Source organism: Ranitomeya variabilis, chromosome 2 (assembly GCF_051348905.1).
Source record: "Ranitomeya variabilis isolate aRanVar5 chromosome 2, aRanVar5.hap1, whole genome shotgun sequence".
In the NCBI taxonomy this organism is placed as follows: Eukaryota; Metazoa; Chordata; class Amphibia; order Anura; family Dendrobatidae; genus Ranitomeya; species Ranitomeya variabilis.
In genome coordinates this window covers 595,523,327-595,542,145 of record NC_135233.1, presented here as the reverse complement: position 1 = coordinate 595,542,145, position 18,819 = coordinate 595,523,327, and the positions used below count along the sequence as shown (strand labels likewise).

The window sequence follows — 18,819 nt, the reverse complement described above, 5'->3', positions numbered from 1 at the left end:
GGGAGTGAGGCACGCACGCGCGAGCAAGAGCAAGGGGTGGTAGGGCCAGTGGGAAAGGTATGGAGCAGGGAGGTAACAGCCCCTCAATGGGTAGAAGACTTGAAGAAGGAGGTTAAGCGAGTCCGTGAGGAGGTGGCTGAATATAAGAGGATCCCTGCTGCAGAGTACAGCTCTCCAGTGCGAGAAAGAGAGACTGCCCCCCAAAGTGAGACTAGTGCCGCTCGGCGAAGAAGACTGCCTAGATGCTACAACTGCAGAGCACCCAGTCACAATGAAGAGGAGGCGATGTGGAATCCGAGATTCCCAGCTGAAGATAAGAAGAATCTGGGAGGAGATTGAGAGTCTGGGGAAAGCCCTTACTGCCGTTTTGGGGACCAGCGGCATACCCCGAGGTAACGTGCGGAAGCCGCCAGAAAGAGATAGAGGAGAGGTGCGCAGCATGAAGAAGGTTTCGGTGGTGGCCCCAGAGTGTAACTCCATATCCTGGGGTGAAGAGCAGCCGCAGATGAGAGATGTCCCCCGCCGAGGTCGACGATCCAGACTGAAGCGCCCTCCAGACCGTCACAGACGTGAGTGCTGGTTGTGCAGAAAGGTGGGACACATGTCCAGAAATTGCCCTACCCGAGAAGAGCGGTGGCAGAAATCCGCTCACCCCTCTGAGGGTCCTGCTAACTGGAGGGAACGTCGCCCCTGGAGGGAATGGTATGGCAGAAAGAGAAGAGTTCCACCTAGGACTAGACAGTATCACAATGTCGGATGGCAAGGAGAGGTGGAGAAGGTGTCAAGCATCTCTGGTGAAATGACTGCGCTGTCCCAATGCGTAAAGGCGAACCTGGTGGATCTACAGCCTGGATCTGAAGGTTTTGTTGGTGAGACTCAGTCCGGAGGAAAGAAAGTGACGTTCACTCAAGAAGACCACCGAAGTGCTTTACTACCTTGCCCAGCACGAGTTCCCGAAGAAGGAGAGAAAGTGCCAAGTGTTCCTGCGACACTCGTTTTCAAGGTCCGAGCCAATGAGAAGGAGAAACCACTGATGTCATCCCCTGAGGTGAAGAATGTGCTGGCTGTCGGCTCACCAGTTCCTGATCGGACAGGGGAAATGGAACAGCTGTGTGAGACAGGGCGTGTGGTTGAGAAGCCCTGGGAAGTGATGTCCGCAGAGCCCGGCGCAGATGACAAAGAGTCCGGCCTGCATGGTCTTAATTCATCTGACTCAAGCTTCGACGAGAATGCTCCTGTCAAAGAGAGGGGGAGCTATGGAGAAGAATTACCTGTACTAAGCCCCCAGACTGAGGAACCCGAGCAAGAAGCCCCTACGCAAACACCTGCTACCGGCAAGGCTAAGAAGAAGAAGAAAAAGAAGAAGAGGACAGCAGTTGTTGATGAAGCAGAGAAAGCATATCTCAACCTGACTGATGAACAGCTCCTAAACCATTTAGTTTGGGAGTATGTGCAAGAAGAAAGGGAGAAGGAGATGCAAGGATTGCCAGTATCTGACTCCCCTCAGAAGAACAAAGAGAAGCACGAAGAGACCTCACCCGTGGAATGGCAAGCTTTAAGAGAGGGGGAATGTAAGGAGGTTGCTTTCCCTGCTCCTTGCCTGGAACCACATAGTCAGACAGCTGGGTTGTTGGGGGGAAGACGTTCTGCCCTGGACAGAGGGGACCAGGGGACTGCTGGGAAGAGAGAGGGGAGTGGTCAGAAAAGAGCGGGAGAGCAGAGAGAAGGCAGCACGCCAAAGAGAGGGCAGGCTGCAGCGCCGTGCTCCCCTAAAAGTAGTGCTCCCCGTGAGGGCACTGAGGCTGAGGTACCCACCAGAGTGAAGGCTGGATGTGGGGGTGTAGATTTGGAAGCCTCCTGAATCAGAGACTGTGACCGTGCTGCCCTGATGACCGCAGTGACAAGCAAAGATCCCTGAGTGTGATAAGTAACTGCCCAGTGTGTGTGTGACAGCGTTATTACAGAGAGACTGTCAGCCTGGTACACAGAGGCTCCTGCAGCAGCAACGGAGGCTGTGCTATTTCCTGGTTCCAGTTTCACTTTGAGAAGAACAGGCTGCAGAGGCTTAACCCTGGACTTTCCAGGAGACACAGAAGAGACTTCAGGATCTCAAGCCCTGCTGGTGACTGTATCCATATTGGGGAAATAAGGACCCTCCAGTCAGGACCTCCCTGGGCTGATAAGTTACCAGAACACTCGTTAACCCTTTTGATTCCGCTTAATTGTTTACCGTTTACTGTTTGACTCCATTAACCCCCTGTTTACTCCCTGCGAGGAGAATTTTACCCCTGTTAATAAATCCCCTTCAACAGTTGGTCTGTCTGTTCCGTGGTGACATACGCAACCCTGCACTCTATTACATACCTTCCTATCTCCCTGCTCGCCGCTTACTTCCAGTTGCTGTATTCCGTAGCTTATTCTGGTCTTCTCCGTTGCTTCCCCTTAGGTTCCTCCCTCCGGTGTCCTCCATCTTGTCCGTTTTCCTGTGTCCTTGTCTGCCTGCCTTTTTCCGTTTCTCCCCCTTGTCTGTGTTCAGTCCTCAGCCTGTCTACTCGAGTCCTCCGTCTGGTTCCTGTTCCTGTGTTTAACCTTTCTGCTCATTCTTTCCGAGCAGTCCTTATTTACACGCCTTCCCTGTCTCAGTCTCCTCATTACTCCTTACAGATTCTTATCGGTTGCCTTTTGTCTGTCCCTCCGTAAAAGCTGCCCTGGCGATAGTCTCCCTTGGGCCTGCCCCTAAGGCTAGGTTCACATTGCGTTAGTGGGTGAACGGACAGCGTTGCACGGCGAAAATGTCGCAATTAACGCCGTGCAACGGGTCCGTTAGCGCACCCATTGACAGCAATGTAAATTTCGCCTGCAGCACATTGCTAGCGCGTGCCTTTTTCGGCTCGCGCTAGCAATGTGCCGTTCTTTTGTAGCGCGCCTCGGACGCTGCTTGCAGCATCCGCGGCGCGCCCGAGGTCCGTTCCCCGCTCTCGCAGATCAGGGATCTGCGAGAGCGGGGACGTTAGCGCGACCCCTAAACGCGGCCCCTACAAAAACATTGCGTTAGCGCAATCCGCTAGCGCTAGCGCTAAACGGATTGCCCTAACGCAATGTGAACCTAGCCTAACACTCCCTGTATAGGGGGTGGTCCACTTGGCCAGCTCGCCCGTGGGAGGTTCGTTGTCTCGGTCCAGTGGGTCCACTCTTTTGTCTCCACGGTTAACCCTCACAGCAAGGAGCTGATTACTCCTGATGAATAGCACTCAAATCCTTACTGCCAAACAGGGTGGCACAACAGGTCCAAGCCAAGCCCAAACTAGTATTTCTGGCTGGCTAGAGCTTCTGGTCATCACGTCTTCTCCACCCACCCACAAAATGGATACGGCGGCACCTGGTGACAGAATCAGATGTTGCAGGCGCAGCTTGTGACAGTAAGTTAGGAAAATAGCCAAATAAGCTTGGAATAGACCCAGTGCTTGCTTTTCCACTGTGGTCCCCTTCAATCAGTTGATTGGTGGTGGTGCTGAGAGCTTGACCTCCACTGATTTATAAAATTCTATCTGCCTGCTGTCACCACTAGGGGAGCCTACGAACTAACTTCATATTATTAGTATGTTGACCTCCATAATAAGCGATATGCAGTAAGCTCCCCCTAGTGGTAATTGCAGCTAGACAGAATGTTATATATCAGTTTTACATCCAAGCATGGATTTGAAGTTCTGTAGCAGAAAAACTAAGAAAAAATGCAACAAAAGCCAATTTTCACTATACACTCTCCTATTGTGTACATGCAGAGGGAGTATGCTCTTTGCAGGTAGGAGGGGGGTATCCCATAGAGATGAACCGCATTTGCCCTCGGTGTCGCGTTGCAAGCCATGCTTTTTACCCGCAGAATAAATTGGCCAGATTGGATGACAATAACTCTTCTGAACAGAATTATTAGACTAGGATTAGTTAAGAGCATAAATATATTATTTTTTTGTATCGGAGGATAACCTCTTTTTCAGACTGTCAAAGACTTTCTTGTAAAAGCATAAATCTATGTTTTTAAAAGTGGAGAAACAAGAGCAACGTGATATCAAAACATTCTCTGCTCCAAAAATGAAATGTTTGTTCTCTTCTGTGGATTTTTTCATTTGTGTCGTGTGTGTGCTGGAGCAGAATTGTGTGCCCTGCTATATCAAAGAATCTTTTATTTCTAACATAAGACCCTCATCGCAACGTGAAACACTTGTGAAGAAGCGACAGCTGCTCCTGTAACATCTCCTGTGCTAGATACCGAAATAAAAAGTGTTTGTAGTAAAGAGGGAGACTTAGAGTGGTCCTATATATAAACAGTGTGAGCCTGCACCAGGGAGTGTAGCTGTAGATGGTGTAGAGCCCAAGGTGGTTCTATATGAAAGTAATGAGAGCCTACACCAGGGACTCTAGCTATAGAAGGTGTAGGGTTCAGGGTGGTTCTATATATAAGTACTTAGAACCTGCACCTAGTACTGTAGCTATAGGCGGTGTAGAGCCCAAGGCGGTCCTATATGTAAGTAGTGAGAGCCTGCACCGGAGAGTGTAGCTATAGATGGTGTAGAGCCCAGGGTGGTCCTATATGTATTTACTGAGAGCTGCACCTAGTAGTGTAGCTATAGACGGTGTAAAGCTCAGGGTGGTCTTATATGTGAGTATTAAGAGCCTGCACCTGGGAGTGTAGCTATAGATGGTGTAAAGCCCAGGGTGGTCCTATATGTAAGTAGTGAGAGCCTGCACAAGGGAGTGTAGCTATAGATGGTGTAGAGTCCAGGGTGGTCTTGTATGTAAGTAGTGAGAGCCTGCACTGGGGAGTGTAGCTATAGATGGTGTAGAGCCCAGGGTAGTCCTATATGGCTTTACCTGGCTCAAACCTAAAAAATAATTAGTGTAAGAATAGGACAAAGACCATCTTCTGAAATCCTGGTTTCCACCCTTTCCCCAGCTGTCTACTTTTTTGATGAGTGTATTTTTGCGTACAAAGTGCCGCTGTCACTGAATCTCTGTCCTCCGTGCAATATTCCCAATGACACTAAGCTGAGGATCATCCGTTCCGTTTCTGGCCGGTCAAGGTTTGTGCACCACAGTAATAAGACGTTGGGGATTAATCAGCGGTCGCTGTTGGCGTCGCATTTGTATTGTCAATTTGTCACATTAATCAAAGAGACACCGGTTCACGCTTATTCTTCACTCGAGACAATTGTCATTTATGGGTATTGTCTAGGGGAGGTAGGAGCTGAGGCTTATGTTTCCATCTGTGCTTCAGATAACACTATCTAAGCTTGACTAGATGACGTCTCATCTCGGAAGTTGGATTTTGCTATATTTATTTAATGGAAAAGACATTAATATGGAGTCAGCCTCTCCACAGATAAAGCAGATCCCGCTCTCCTGGGAAGGCTTTCTATAAGATTTTAAAGGCGTCGGTGAGAATTTTTGCCAATTCATCCAGAAGAGCATTTGAGAGGTCAAACGGGGAGAGGCCGGTCTCACAATGTCCTCTCTAATTCATCCCAAAGGGGTTGGATGGGACCGAGGTCTGGGCTCTCTGCAGCCGGTCATGTTCTTCCACCAAACGGACCTTGTGCACTTGGAATTATAATAGGGAGTAGAAAACGGTCTTCACCAAACTGTTCCCTGAAGTTGGAAGCTACAATTGTCCAGAATGTCTTGTGCTGAAGCATTAAGTTTTCCTTAAACTGTAACCAAGAGGCCAAGACCAACCCCTGATAACAAACCCTTAGCATTATCCTGTTCCACCAAACTGTACAGCGGGCACAATGAAGTCAGGCGGGTAACGTTCTCCTGGCATTCACCAAATGCGGACTTCTCCATCAGACGCCAGATACAGAAGTGTGATCCGTCACTGCAGAAAACACGTTTCCTCCAGAAAAAAAAAAAAAACATGAACTGGGATATAAACTGGTGTGCATGTAGCATGTAAGTGCATGTTCACACAGGCCACTAAACAGAAAAAAAGCAAAGACAGAAACATAATAATAAAACACCCTACAGTAAATAAATAGCATAGTGCATGAAAATAATATACCGTATTTAGTTAACATGTTTTTTGATTTAAAAAAAATGCTAAAGCCATCCCGTCTCATCACGGTGACAATAATTGGGACGGTCCTAACTCTAATATTAAAAAGCTTACCATTTGTCAAGTGACGTACATGTAGGTATGGGCTGAGATGGACCGCAAACAACTGATAGATGTAATTACGATTGTCGTAACTAAATACGGTATATTATGCACTATTGCTATTTATTTAGCTGGGTCTGTTACAGTCAGAAGTGAACAGTAGACAGAGATGGAACAACCCAGCTCCATACATTGTAGTAGCCATTCTAGGGAGCGGAGGTGCAGTGTCCATTAAACCACCATTAATACTGATTTCTTAGATCAGGACATGTATATAGTCCCAGGAGCCACAAAAATGGTCCATATTGTCCTTGAGCCACAGTGTTGCCACCATAGAGAACCTGTCACCTGGTAAAAAGTGACCAGTTTGTTTTCTTTTTTTTATTCCTGCTGATTTCCTAAGTAGTAATTTTTTTTTTAATTATTATTATTCTGCCGTACAGTTCTTGAGACATTGGCCTTAATATTTTGTGCTAATTTTCATAGTCTTTAGGAAAAGGGTGTGGCTCACAGGGTAATAATGCAGAGCAGCCAGAGACACGCCCCCGAGGATCCTGTGTGCACCGACCCCTAGATATAGACCATAAAAATAAGCATTGGAACCACATGGGAGGATTAAAAAAAAAACAAAAAAAACAATACTCAGGGGAAGTAAAATAAAAACAAAAACTGGCCACTTTTTACTCGGTGACAGGTCCTCTATAAGTGATATTATTAAACTCTTATCATTCCAATAACTGCATCAGCTGTGCTACACCTGTAGCCATATTTAGTGAATATACTGTACATCTCTCTCCACCATTGTACACATTGTATGATCTCATTTTCTTAGGATATTGATCGTCTTCTGCTTATTTGCAGGTCTCTGGGCTGTATTCTTTATGAGATGTGCTCCCTGACTCAAGCCTTCTGCTGTCCGAGATGGATCAAACTTGTATCGCTGATTGTGAATGGTCCCAGTCCTGCCCTTCCCTCGAAATACTCAGTAGAGCTTAACGACATCCTGCAAAGGTGAGAAGAAAACCCATGTGAGACAGGATTATAGTGAGAAACATCTATTGTATTGCCATGGTCTATAGGAAACATGCACAAATGCAGGGTCCATCTGCCATATCTACAAGGACCCCATACGCATGGCCATCTGATGGGGGCTTCCACACTGACCCCGGATAGATAATACCGGGGAGAGATGGATCAGGCAGTTGGAATTTCAATGGTTGATTCCTTTAATTTCAGGGAAGATTAAGTCTCTGCCAGAAGAGTCTGGCAGCGACTTTCTCCTGTCTCCCCATTGAAAACAGGTGAATACTTGGCCGAGCGCTTATGTGTATGGTGGAGTGTTGAGAAATGACTGTTTGTTCAAGAAGTTGTCCACTACTTTATCTGAGGATAAGTCATCAATGTCTGATCGGTTGGGGTCCGACACCAGCTGTCCTCAGTGACGGTAGCGTCAGCTGCCGGTCAGAAATGCTCAGTTGCTTAGCTGCACCGTCTTCTGATAGAGGCCGCAGCTGGGTTCTGCACATCCACCTCCAAAATGTGCATGTATCACCGTATGCAATTATAATGTGCAATCTACGAAGGGTAAATGTTCCCTGTGTGCACGAAGCCATGACGTGATGTGTCACTGCATAATTAGGCATAGGTAAGAGTAAGCCCCTTTTGGAGATGTAATGGTGGCAGTGCTTTCTTGCACCCCTGTAGTCTTATGTGAAGCACTCCTCCTCCTTTCCTCCGCTGGTAACTACCGTACTTGTGTAGGTGCTCAGTGATGTTTGATTGTCACCTCGCAGCCGACGTGTGACAGCCGCACAGGGAGATGTGACGCATCTCATGCTGCACCTTTGATTTCTGACTTTTTCATGTTTTTTTTAAGCTTGTGGTAATGGAGTGTGCAATTACATGAATAAGAGAAGCGCTGTCCCACAGGGAGGATCTGTGCACATCCACCAAAAGCAACTGACAAATCTCATATTCTTTTGGATGTGGTTACTGGACTCGTGCCTCTGAGCCCATGAGGAGGATATATCAGAGTTACCTCTCCTGTCTTGTGTGGTATATACAGTGCCTTGCGAAAGTATTCGGCTCCCTGGAACTTTTCAACCTTTTCCCACATATCATGCTGCTTCAAACATAAAGATACCAAATGTAAATTTTTGGTGAAGAATCAACAACAAGTGGAACACAATTGTGAAGTTGAACGAAATTTATTGGTTATTTAAAATTTTTTGGGAAATTCAAAAACTGAAAAGTGGGGCGTGCAATATTATTCGGCCCCTTTACTTTCAGTGCAGCAAACTCACTCCAGAAGTTCATTGTGGATCTCTGAATGATCCAATGTTGTCCTAAATGCCTAATGATGATAAATAGAATCCACCTGTGTGTAATCAAGTCTCCGTATAAATGCACATGCTCTGTGATAGTCTCAGGGTTTTGTTGAAGCACAGAGAGCATCATGAAGACCAAGGAACCCAACAGGCAGGTCCGTGATACTGTTGTGGAGAAGTTTAAAGCCTGATTTGGATACAAAATGATTTCCAAAACTTTAAACATCCCAAGGAGCACTGTGCAAGCGATCATATTGAAATGGAAGGAGTATCATACCACTGCAAATCTACCAAGACCTGGCCGTCCCTCTAAACTTTCATCTCAAACAAGGAGAAGACTGATCAGACATGCAGCCAAGAGACCCATGATCACTCTAGATGAACTGTAGAGAACTACAGCTGAGGTGGGACAGTCTGTCCATAGGACAACAATCAGTCGTACACTGCACAAATCTGGCCTTTATGGAAGAGTGGCAAGAAGAAAGCCATTTCTCAAAGATATCCATAAAAAGTGTTGTTTAAGGTTTGCAACAAGCCTCCTGGGAGACACACCAAACGTGGAAGAAGGTGCTCTGGTCAGACGAAACCAAAATCGAACGTTTTGGCAACAATGCCAAATGATATGTTTGGCATAAAGGCAACACAGCTCATCACCCTGAACACACCATCCCCACTGTCAAACATGGTGGTGGCAGCATCATGGTTTGGGCCTGCTTTTCTTCAGCAGGGACAGGGAAGATGGTTAAAATTGATGGGAAGATGGGTGGAGCCAAATACAGGACCATTGATGAAGAAAACCTGTTGGAGTCTGCAAAAGACCTGAGACTGGGACGGAGATTTGTCTTCCAACAAGACAATGATCCCAAACATAAAGCAAAATCTTCAATGGAATGGTTCACAAATAAACGTATCCAGGTGTTAGAATGGCCAAGTCAAAGTCCAGACCTCAATCCAATCGAGGATCTGTGGAAAGAGCTGAAAACTGCTGTTCACAAACGATCTCCATCAAACCTCACTGAGCTCGAGCTGTTTGCCAAGGAAGAATGGGCAAGAATTTCAGTCTCTCGATGTACAAAACTGATAGAGACATACCCCAAGCGACTTGCAGCTGTAATCGCAGCAAAAGGTGGCGCAACAAAGTATTAAGTTAAAGGGGCCGAATAATATTGCACGCCCCACTTTTCAGTTTTTGAATTTCCACAAAAATTTTAAATAACCAATAAATTTCGTTCAACTTCACAACTGTGTTCCACTTTTTGTTGATTCTTCACCAAAAAATTACATTTGGTATCTTTATGTTTGAAGCATGATATGTGGGAAAAGGTTGAAAAGTTCCAGGGAGCCGAATACTTTCGCAAGGCACTGTATACTATACAGTAGAGCTCCATCAACAGAATAGTGAGTGCAGCTCTGGAGTATAATATGGGATGTAACTCAGCATCAGTAATGTAATGTATGTACACAGTGACTGCAACAGCAGAACAGTGAGTGCAGCTCTGGGGTATACTACAGGATGTAACTCAGGATCAGTAATGTAATGTATGTACACAATGACTGTACCAGCAGAATAGTGAGGGCAGCTCTGGGGTATAATACAGGATACAGGCAACTATACCTTTTGGGGTTAATTCCTCTGGAGGCAAGTGAGGTCTTATTTTCTCTGCAGTACTAGTTAGCTCTTAGGCTGGTGCGTGGCGTCTAGAACCAACGTAGGCACGCTCCCTGGCTATCTCTAGTTGCGTTTGTCAGGCGTAGGGCAGCGGTCAGCCCAGGTTCCATCACCCTAGAGCTCGTCCGTTATATATTTGTACTTTGCTTGTCCTGTGCTATCCCTAGCCATTGGGGATTCATGACATATAATACAGGATGTAAATCAGGATCAGTAATGTAATGTATGTACACAGTAACTGCACCAGCAGAATAGTGAGTGCAGCTCTGGGTTATAATATAGGATGTAACTCAGGATCAGTAATGTAATGTATGTACACAGTGACTGCACCAGCAGAATAGTGAGTGCAGCTCTGGAGTATAATACAGGATGTAACTCAGGATCAGTAATGTAATGTATGTACACAGTGACTGCAACAGCAGAACAGTGAGTGCAGCTCTGGGGTATACTACAGGATGTAACTCAGGATCAGTAATGTAATGTATGTACACAGTGACTGCACCAGCAGAATAGTGAGTGCAGCTCTGGGGTATAATTGTTGTGGATTCTGTTTGTGGGCTCCCTCTGGTGGTTACTGCTGGTACTGGGTGACTTTGGTGGGTTGCGGCCTTTGGTTTCCACCTGTCCATCAGAGGCTGGGTGTTTCCTATTTTACCTGGCCTTTCTGTCATTCCCTTGCCGGCTATTAATGTATTCAGATGTGCTCTGTTTGGTTCCTGCCTACCTGCTCCCAGATCTTTCAGGATAAGCTAAGTGCTGATTTTCAGTTGTTTGGTTTTTTGTCCAGCTTGCTTATTATGTTTCTATGCTAGCTGGTAGCTCTAGTGGACTGAGGTTCTCCCCATGTGTCATGAGTTGGCACATGGGTTCTTGTAATCTCAGGATGGTTTTTTTTGATTAGGGTTTTTTGCTGACCGCTCAGTCCCCTTTTGTATCGTTCTGCTTTCTAGTTTACAGCGGGCCTCTATTGGCTAAACCTATATATATCATCTCTATGTGTGTGCCTTCCTCTCATTTCACCGTCAATACATGTGGGGGGCAACTATACCTTTTGGGGTTAATTCCTCTGGAGGCAAGTGAGGTCTTATTTTCTCTGCAGTACTAGTTAGCTCTTAGGCTGGTGCGTGGCGTCTAGAACCAACGTAGGCACGCTCCCTGGCTATCTCTAGTTGCGTTTGTCAGGCGTAGGGCAGCGGTCAGCCCAGGTTCCATCACCCTAGAGCTCGTCCGTTATATATTTGTACTTTGCTTGTCCTGTGCTATCCCTAGCCATTGGGGATTCATGACAGTATAGCCGGCCCACAAAGTGTTAATTGTTTGGGCTGAAGCAGGAGAAAAAGAAGTGTTTAAGGGAAATTTTTTTTTTTTTTCTTTTCCCCTTCAGAGTTTTGCTGCCTAGCCCTTAATTGCTGTCTAGCTGCTTCTTACCTCCTCTTAACCCTTGAATGGCTTTGATCTTAGCTGTTTAACATGGATGTCCAGAGTTTGGCTTCCAGCCTGAGTAACCTCGCGGCAAAAGTTCAAAACATACAGGATTTTGTTGTTCATACTCCCATGTCTGAACCTAGAATTCCTATTCCAGAGTTTTTTTCTGGAGATAGATCTACCTTCCTGAATTTCAGGAACAATTGTAAATTGTTTCTTTCTTTAAAATCTCGCTCCTCTGGAGACCCTGCTCAACAGGTCAAGATTGTCATATCTTTCCTGCGGGGCGACCCTCAGAATTGGGCATTTGCATTGGCACCAGGGGATCCTGCATTGCTCAGTGTGGATGCGTTTTTTCTGGCATTGGGATTGCTCTATGAGGAACCTAACCTGGAGATTCAGGCTGAAAAGGCTTTATTAGCCCTCTCTCAGGGGCATGATGAAGCGGAAATATATTGTCAAAAATTTCGGAAATGGTCGGTGCTTACTCAGTGGAATGAGTGCGCCCTGGCTGCAAACTTCAGAAATGGTCTTTCTGAGGCCATTAAGGATATTATGGTGGGGTTCCCTACGCCTACTGGTCTGAATGAGTCTATGGCTATGGCCATTCAGATTGATCGGCGTTTACGGGAGCGCAAACCCGTGCACCAGTTGGCGGTGTCTTCTGAACAGGCACCTGAGACTATGCAATGTGATAGAATTCAGTCCAGAAGTGAACGGCAAAATTATAGGCGGAAAAATGGATTGTGTTTTTATTGTGGTGATTCAGCTCATGTTATATCAGCATGCTCTAAACGCACAAAAAGGGTTGATAAATCTTTTGCCATTGATACTCTGCAGCCTAAGTTCATTTTGTCTGTGACTCTGATTTTTTCACTGTCTTCCATTTCCGTCGATGCCTATGTGGATTCGGGCGCTGCCCTGAGTCTTATGGATTGGTCATTTGCTAAACGCTGCGGTTTTAGTTTGGAGCCTCTGGAAGTTCCTATTCCTCTGAAGGGAATTGACTCTACACCATTGGCTATGAATAAACCGCAGTACTGGACACAAGTGACCATGCGCATGACTCCCGTTCATCAGGAGGTGATTCGCTTCCTTGTACTGTATAATTTACATGATGTACTAGTGCTTGGTCTGCCATGGTTACAAACTCATAATCCTGTCCTGGACTGGAAAACAATGTCTGTGCTAAGCTGGGGATGTCAGGGGGTTCATGATGATGCACCTCCGATTTCAATCGCTTCATCTACTCCTTCTGAGATCCCTGCGTTTTTGTCTGACTATAGGGATGTTTTTGAGGAGCCTAAGCTCAATTCGCTCCCTCCTCATAGAGAGTGTGACTGTGCTATAGAATTGATTCCTGGCAGTAAGTTCCCTAAGGGTCGTTTATTTAATCTGTCACTGCCAGAGCATACTGCTATGCGGAATTATATTAAGGAGTCCTTGGAAAAGGGACATATTCGTCCATCTTCGTCCCCTCTGGGAGCAGGTTTTTTTTTCGTGGCAAAAAAAGATGGTTCCCTGAGGCCTTGTATAGATTATCGCCTTCTGAATAAGATTACAGTCAAATATCAGTATCCATTGCCATTATTAACTGATTTGTTTGCTCGCATTAAGGGGGCTAGGTGGTTCACTAAGATAGATCTTCGCGGTGCGTATAATCTGGTGCGGATAAAACAGGGTGATGAGTGGAAAACCGCATTTAATACGCCTGAGGGCCATTTTGAGTATTTGGTAATGCCTTTTGGACTCTCCAATGCTCCGTCAGTCTTTCAGTCCTTTATGCACAATATTTTCCGTGAATATCTGGATAAGTTTATGATTGTGTATTTGGATGATATCTTGGTGTTTTCTGATGACTGGGAGTCTCATGTTCTACAGGTCTGGAAGGTGTTTCAGGTTCTGCGGGCCAATTCTCTGTTTGTGAAGGGCTCAAAGTGTCTCTTCGGAGTCCAGAAGATTTCTTTTTTGGGGTACATTTTTTTCTCCTTCTACTATTGAGATGGATCCCGTCAAGGTTCAGGCTATTTGTGACTGGACACAACCTACATCTGTTAAGAGCCTTCAGAAGTTCTTGGGGTTTGCTAATTTTTATCGTCGGTTCATTGCAAATTTTTCCAGTATTGTTAAACCTTTGACTGATTTGACTAAAAAGGGTGCTGATGTTGCTGATTGGTCTCCTGCGGCCGTGGAGGCCTTTCGGGAACTTAAGCGCCGGTTTTCTTCTGCTCCTGTGTTGTGTCAACCAGATGTTTCACTTCCTTTTCAGGTTGAGGTTGATGCTTCCGAGATTGGAGCGGGGGCGGTTTTGTCACAGAGAAGTTCTAATGGCTCGGTGATGAAGCCATGTGCATTCTTCTCTAGAAAATTCTCGCCCGCCGAGCGCAATTATGATGTGGGTAATCGGGAGCTTTTGGCCATGAAGTGGGCATTTGAGGAGTGGCGTCATTGGCTTGAGGGTGCTAAACATCGTGTGGTGGTCTTGACTGATCACAAGAATCTCATTTACCTTGAGTCTGCCAGGCGTTTGAATCCTAGACAGGCTCGTTGGTCGTTGTTTTTTTCTCGTTTCAATTTCGTGGTTTCATACCTGCCAGGTTCAAAGAATGTGAAGGCAGATGCTCTTTCCAGGAGTTTTGTGCCTGACTCTCCTGGAGACTCTGGGCCTACTGGTATCCTTAGGGATGGGGTAATATTGTCCGCCGTATCCCCAGACTTGCGACGCGCATTGCAGGAGTTTCAGGTGGATAAACCGGATCGATGTCCACCAGAAAGACTGTTTGTTCCGGATGATTGGACCAGTAGAGTCATCTCCGAGGTCCATTCTTCTGTGTTGGCTGGTCATCCTGGAATATTTGGTACGAGAGACTTGGTGGCCAGGTCTTTTTGGTGGCCTTCCTTGTCTAGGGATGTGCGTACCTTTGTGCAGTCTTGTGAAGTGTGTGCTCGAGCTAAGCCTTGCTGTTCACGGGCCAGTGGGTTGTTGTTATCCTTGCCCATCCCGAAGAGGCCTTGGACGCACATTTCCATGGATTTTATTTCTGATCTCCCGGTTTCACAGAAAATGTCCGTTATCTGGGTTGTGTGTGACCGCTTTTCTAAGATGGTTCATTTGGTGCCTTTGCCTAAGTTGCCCTCCTCCTCTGAGTTGGTCCCTTTATTTTTTCAGAACGTGGTTCGTTTGCATGGGATTCCGGAGAATATCGTTTCTGACAGGGGATCCCAGTTTGTGTCTAGATTTTGGCGGACGTTTTGTGCCAAGATGGGCATTGATTTGTCTTTCTCGTCTGCATTCCATCCTCAGACGAATGGCCAGACGGAGCGAACTAATCAGACCTTGGAAACTTATTTGAGGTGTTTTGTTTCTGCTGATCAAGATGACTGGGTTGCTTTTTTGCCACTGGCCGAATTTGCTCTTAATAATCGGGCTAGTTCTGCCACGTTGGTCTCTCCTTTTTTTTGTAATTCGGGGTTTCATCCTCGTTTTTCCTCTGGTCAGGTGGAGTCTTCGGATTGTCCTGGAGTGGACGTGGTGGTGGACAGGCTACATCAGATTTGGAGTCAGGTGGTGGACAATTTGAAGTTATCTCAGGAGAAGACTCAGCAGTTTGCTAATCGCTGTCGCCGCGTGGGTCCCCGACTTCTTGTTGGGGATTTGGTGTGGTTGTCTTCTCGTTTTGTCCCTATGAAGGTCTCTTCTCCTAAGTTCAAGCCTCGGTTCATCGGTCCTTATAGGATCTCGGAGATTCTTAACCCTGTATCTTTTCGTTTGGATCTCCCAGCATCGTTTGCTATTCATAATGTGTTCCATCGGTCGTTGTTGCGGAGGTATGAGGTGCCCGTTGTTCCTTCGGTTGAGCCTCCTGCTCCGGTGCTGGTGGAGGGAGAATTGGAGTATGTTGTTGAAAAGATCTTGGACTCTCGTGTTTCCAGACGCAAACTCCAGTATTTGGTTAAGTGGAAGGGTTATGGTCAGGAGGATAATTCCTGGGTGGTCGCCTCCGATGTTCATGCGACTGATTTGGTCCGCGCCTTCCATAGAGCTCACCCTGATCGCCCTGGGGGTTCTCGTGAGGGTTCGGTGACCCCTCCTCAAGGGGGGGGTACTGTTGTGGATTCTGTTTGTGGGCTCCCTCTGGTGGTTACTGCTGGTACTGGGTGACTTTGGTGGGTTGCGGCCTTTGGTTTCCACCTGTCCATCAGAGGCTGGGTGTTTCCTATTTTACCTGGCCTTTCTGTCATTCCCTTGCCGGCTATCAATGTATTCAGATGTGCTCTGTTTGGTTCCTGCCTACCTGCTCCCAGATCTTTCAGGATAAGCTAAGTGCTGATTTTCAGTTGTTTGGTTTTTTGTCCAGCTTGCTTATTATGTTTCTATGCTAGCTGGTAGCTCTAGTGGACTGAGGTTCTCCCCATGTGCCATGAGTTGGCACATGGGTTCTTGTAATCTCAGGATGGTTTTTTTTGATTAGGGTTTTTTGCTGACCGCTCAGTCCCCTTTTGTATCGTTCTGCTTTCTAGTTTACAGCGGGCCTCTATTTGCTAAACCTATATATATCATCTCTATGTGTGTGCCTTCCTCTCATTTCACCGTCAATACATGTGGGGGGCAACTATACCTTTTGGGGTTAATTCCTCTGGAGGCAAGTGAGGTCTTATTTTCTCTGCAGTACTAGTTAGCTCTTAGGCTGGTGCGTGGCGTCTAGAACCAACGTAGGCACGCTCCCTGGCTATCTCTAGTTGTGTTTGTCAGGCGTAGGGCAGCGGTCAGCCCAGGTTCCATCACCCTAGAGCTCGTCCGTTATATATTTGTACTTTGCTTGTCCTGTGCTATCCCTAGCCATTGGGGATTCATGACATATAATACAGGATGTAAATCAGGATCAGTAATGTAATGTATGTACACAATGACTGTACCAGCAGAATAGTGAGTGCAGCTCTGTGGTATAATACAGGATGTAACTCAGGATCAGTAATGTAATGTATGTACACAGTGACTGCACCAGCAGAATAGTGATGCAGCTCTGGAGTATAATACAGGATGTAACTCAGGATCAGTAATGTAATGTATGTACACAGTAACTGCACCAGCAGAATAGTGACTGCAGCTCTGGGTTATAATATAGGATGTAACTCAGGATCAGTAATGTAATGTATGTACACAGTGACTGCACCAGCAGAATAGTGAGTGCAGCTCTGGAGTATAATACAGGATGTAACTCAGGATCAGTAATGTAATGTATGTACACAGTGACTGCACCAGCAGAATAGTGAGTGCAGCTCTGGAGTATAATACAGGATGTAAATCAGGATCAGTAATGTAATGTATGTACACAATGACTGTACCAGCAGAATAGTGAGGGCAGCTCTGGGGTATAATACAGGATGTAACTCAGGATCAGTAATGTAATGTATGTACACAGTGACTGCACCAGCAGAATAGTGAGTGCAGCTCTGGAGTATAATACAGGATGTAACTCAGGATCAGTAATGTAATGTATGTACACAGTAACTGCACCAGCAGAATAGTGACTGCAGCTCTGGGTTATAATATAGGATGTAACTCAGGATCAGTAATGTAATGTATGTACACAGTGACTGCACCAGCAGAATAGTGAGTGCAGCTCTTGAGTATGATACAGGATGTAACTCAGGATCAGTAATGTAATGTATGTACACAGTGACTGCAACAGCAGAACAGTGAGTGCAGCTCTGGGGTATACTACAGGATGTAACGCAGGATCAGTAATGTAATGTATGTACACAGTGACTGCAACAGCAGAATAGTGAGTGCAGCTCTGGGGTATAATACAGAATGTAACTCAGGATCAGTAATGTAATGTATGTACACAGTGACTGCACCAGCAGAATAGTGAGTGCAGCTCTGGGGTATAATACAGGATGTAACTCAGGATCAGTAATGTAATGTATGTACACAGTGACTGCACCAGCAGAAAAGTGACTGCAGCTCTGGGTTATAATACAGGATGTAGCTTAGTTATTTGAAAAGAGTGAAGTGGATTTTGAAAGATGCCTTAATTTATATGTAGAATTTTTTCAGCGTATAATACTCATTGTATAACAGTAATTATAAGTATTAACTTTGTTCCTTCTTTCAGCATGATTAAGCATTATTTCCTGCACACGATTTGTTCAGCATGTTTTAATGCAAATTATTTTTTTTTCAGGGAACTTTGCTGGTATTTTTTTTTTCTTAAATTCATATCAAATGTTATTTTTTTACAGAATAGTTCAAGCCCTATAGAAAAGCCTTTGAGGAAAAAAAATACCATACGTTTCGGGGGAAAAACAAATTGCACCCAACTTAAAGACTCTCCACAAACCCCAAAATTGACCAATGAAAAGAATTTACACATTTCAATCATTTGCTATAGACTGTACAGTTTTTGTAAAAGAAAATAAAATGATAAACACCTATAAAAACTCTACAACAAAAAAAATTGTGGTATGAAAAAAAAAAATTGCCAAAAATTGTTAAAAAATGAATCTCACAAAAACCTGATTTTAGCAATAGGTCATTTACGTATTCTCTTTAAATGTGAGGATAAGGATGAGATTTACGGAATGGCGATAAAAATTACCGAGATTCATATTTACTGATAGATTTTTTTTTTTTAGGAAGGGGAACTTTTTTAGCTCTTTCATTATTTCTTCTTTCTTCCTGCCATTTGACCCCTTCCTCCACTATGAGGTCGGCGGAAACATTGAGTGCAGAGAGACTGATCGCTGAGAGCTGTGCCTCGGGGACCTTCCCGCAGCGGGTTAGCGCTGTGTCTACAGTAGTTCTCCAAGGTTCCCCAGAGCCTTGCATCTCTCTTAGAACATCCGAGGATCAAACCAGCAGGCATTCCGCTCATGAATGGCAAGAAGAGACGGGTAGTGCCAGCCTCATTACCAAGCCCAAAGCACTGACTGCCGGCAGTATAGTCTTCTTAAGAGCAAGCCAAGAAACATAAAACAAGGGGGGAGGGTCACTGCATTGCTAATTTAAGGACTTGGCAAAAGGGACACAATTCTCACTTTCTCAGTAGGAAACTAGGTCGGTTGTGAAGTCTAGGAAATCTCCAAGAAAATGATAAGAGGCTTCAGGTGATGTGCGGAGGTGGAGTGACAGAGGAATTGGCTAAAAACCCGTCATATGCTGGGGAGGTGGGAAAGAAGAGCACTTAGACAAAAAAAAGGAACTTTGGAAAACAAGATAATAACACATAGAATCAAAAATTATA

General features: G+C 45.5%; 1 protein-coding gene across 1 annotated transcript in view; it reads left to right on the top strand.

Annotated features, from left to right (window-relative positions):
• LOC143807172 (serine/threonine-protein kinase Nek11-like) overlaps positions 1-18,819 on the top strand; it is a 344,541-nt gene that overhangs the window by 222,047 nt on the left and 103,675 nt on the right. The window contains exon 7 of the mRNA XM_077288448.1: positions 7,013-7,162. Coding sequence (XP_077144563.1) covers positions 7,013-7,162 — 150 coding nt within the window. The remainder of the gene's footprint in view (positions 1-7,012; positions 7,163-18,819) is intronic.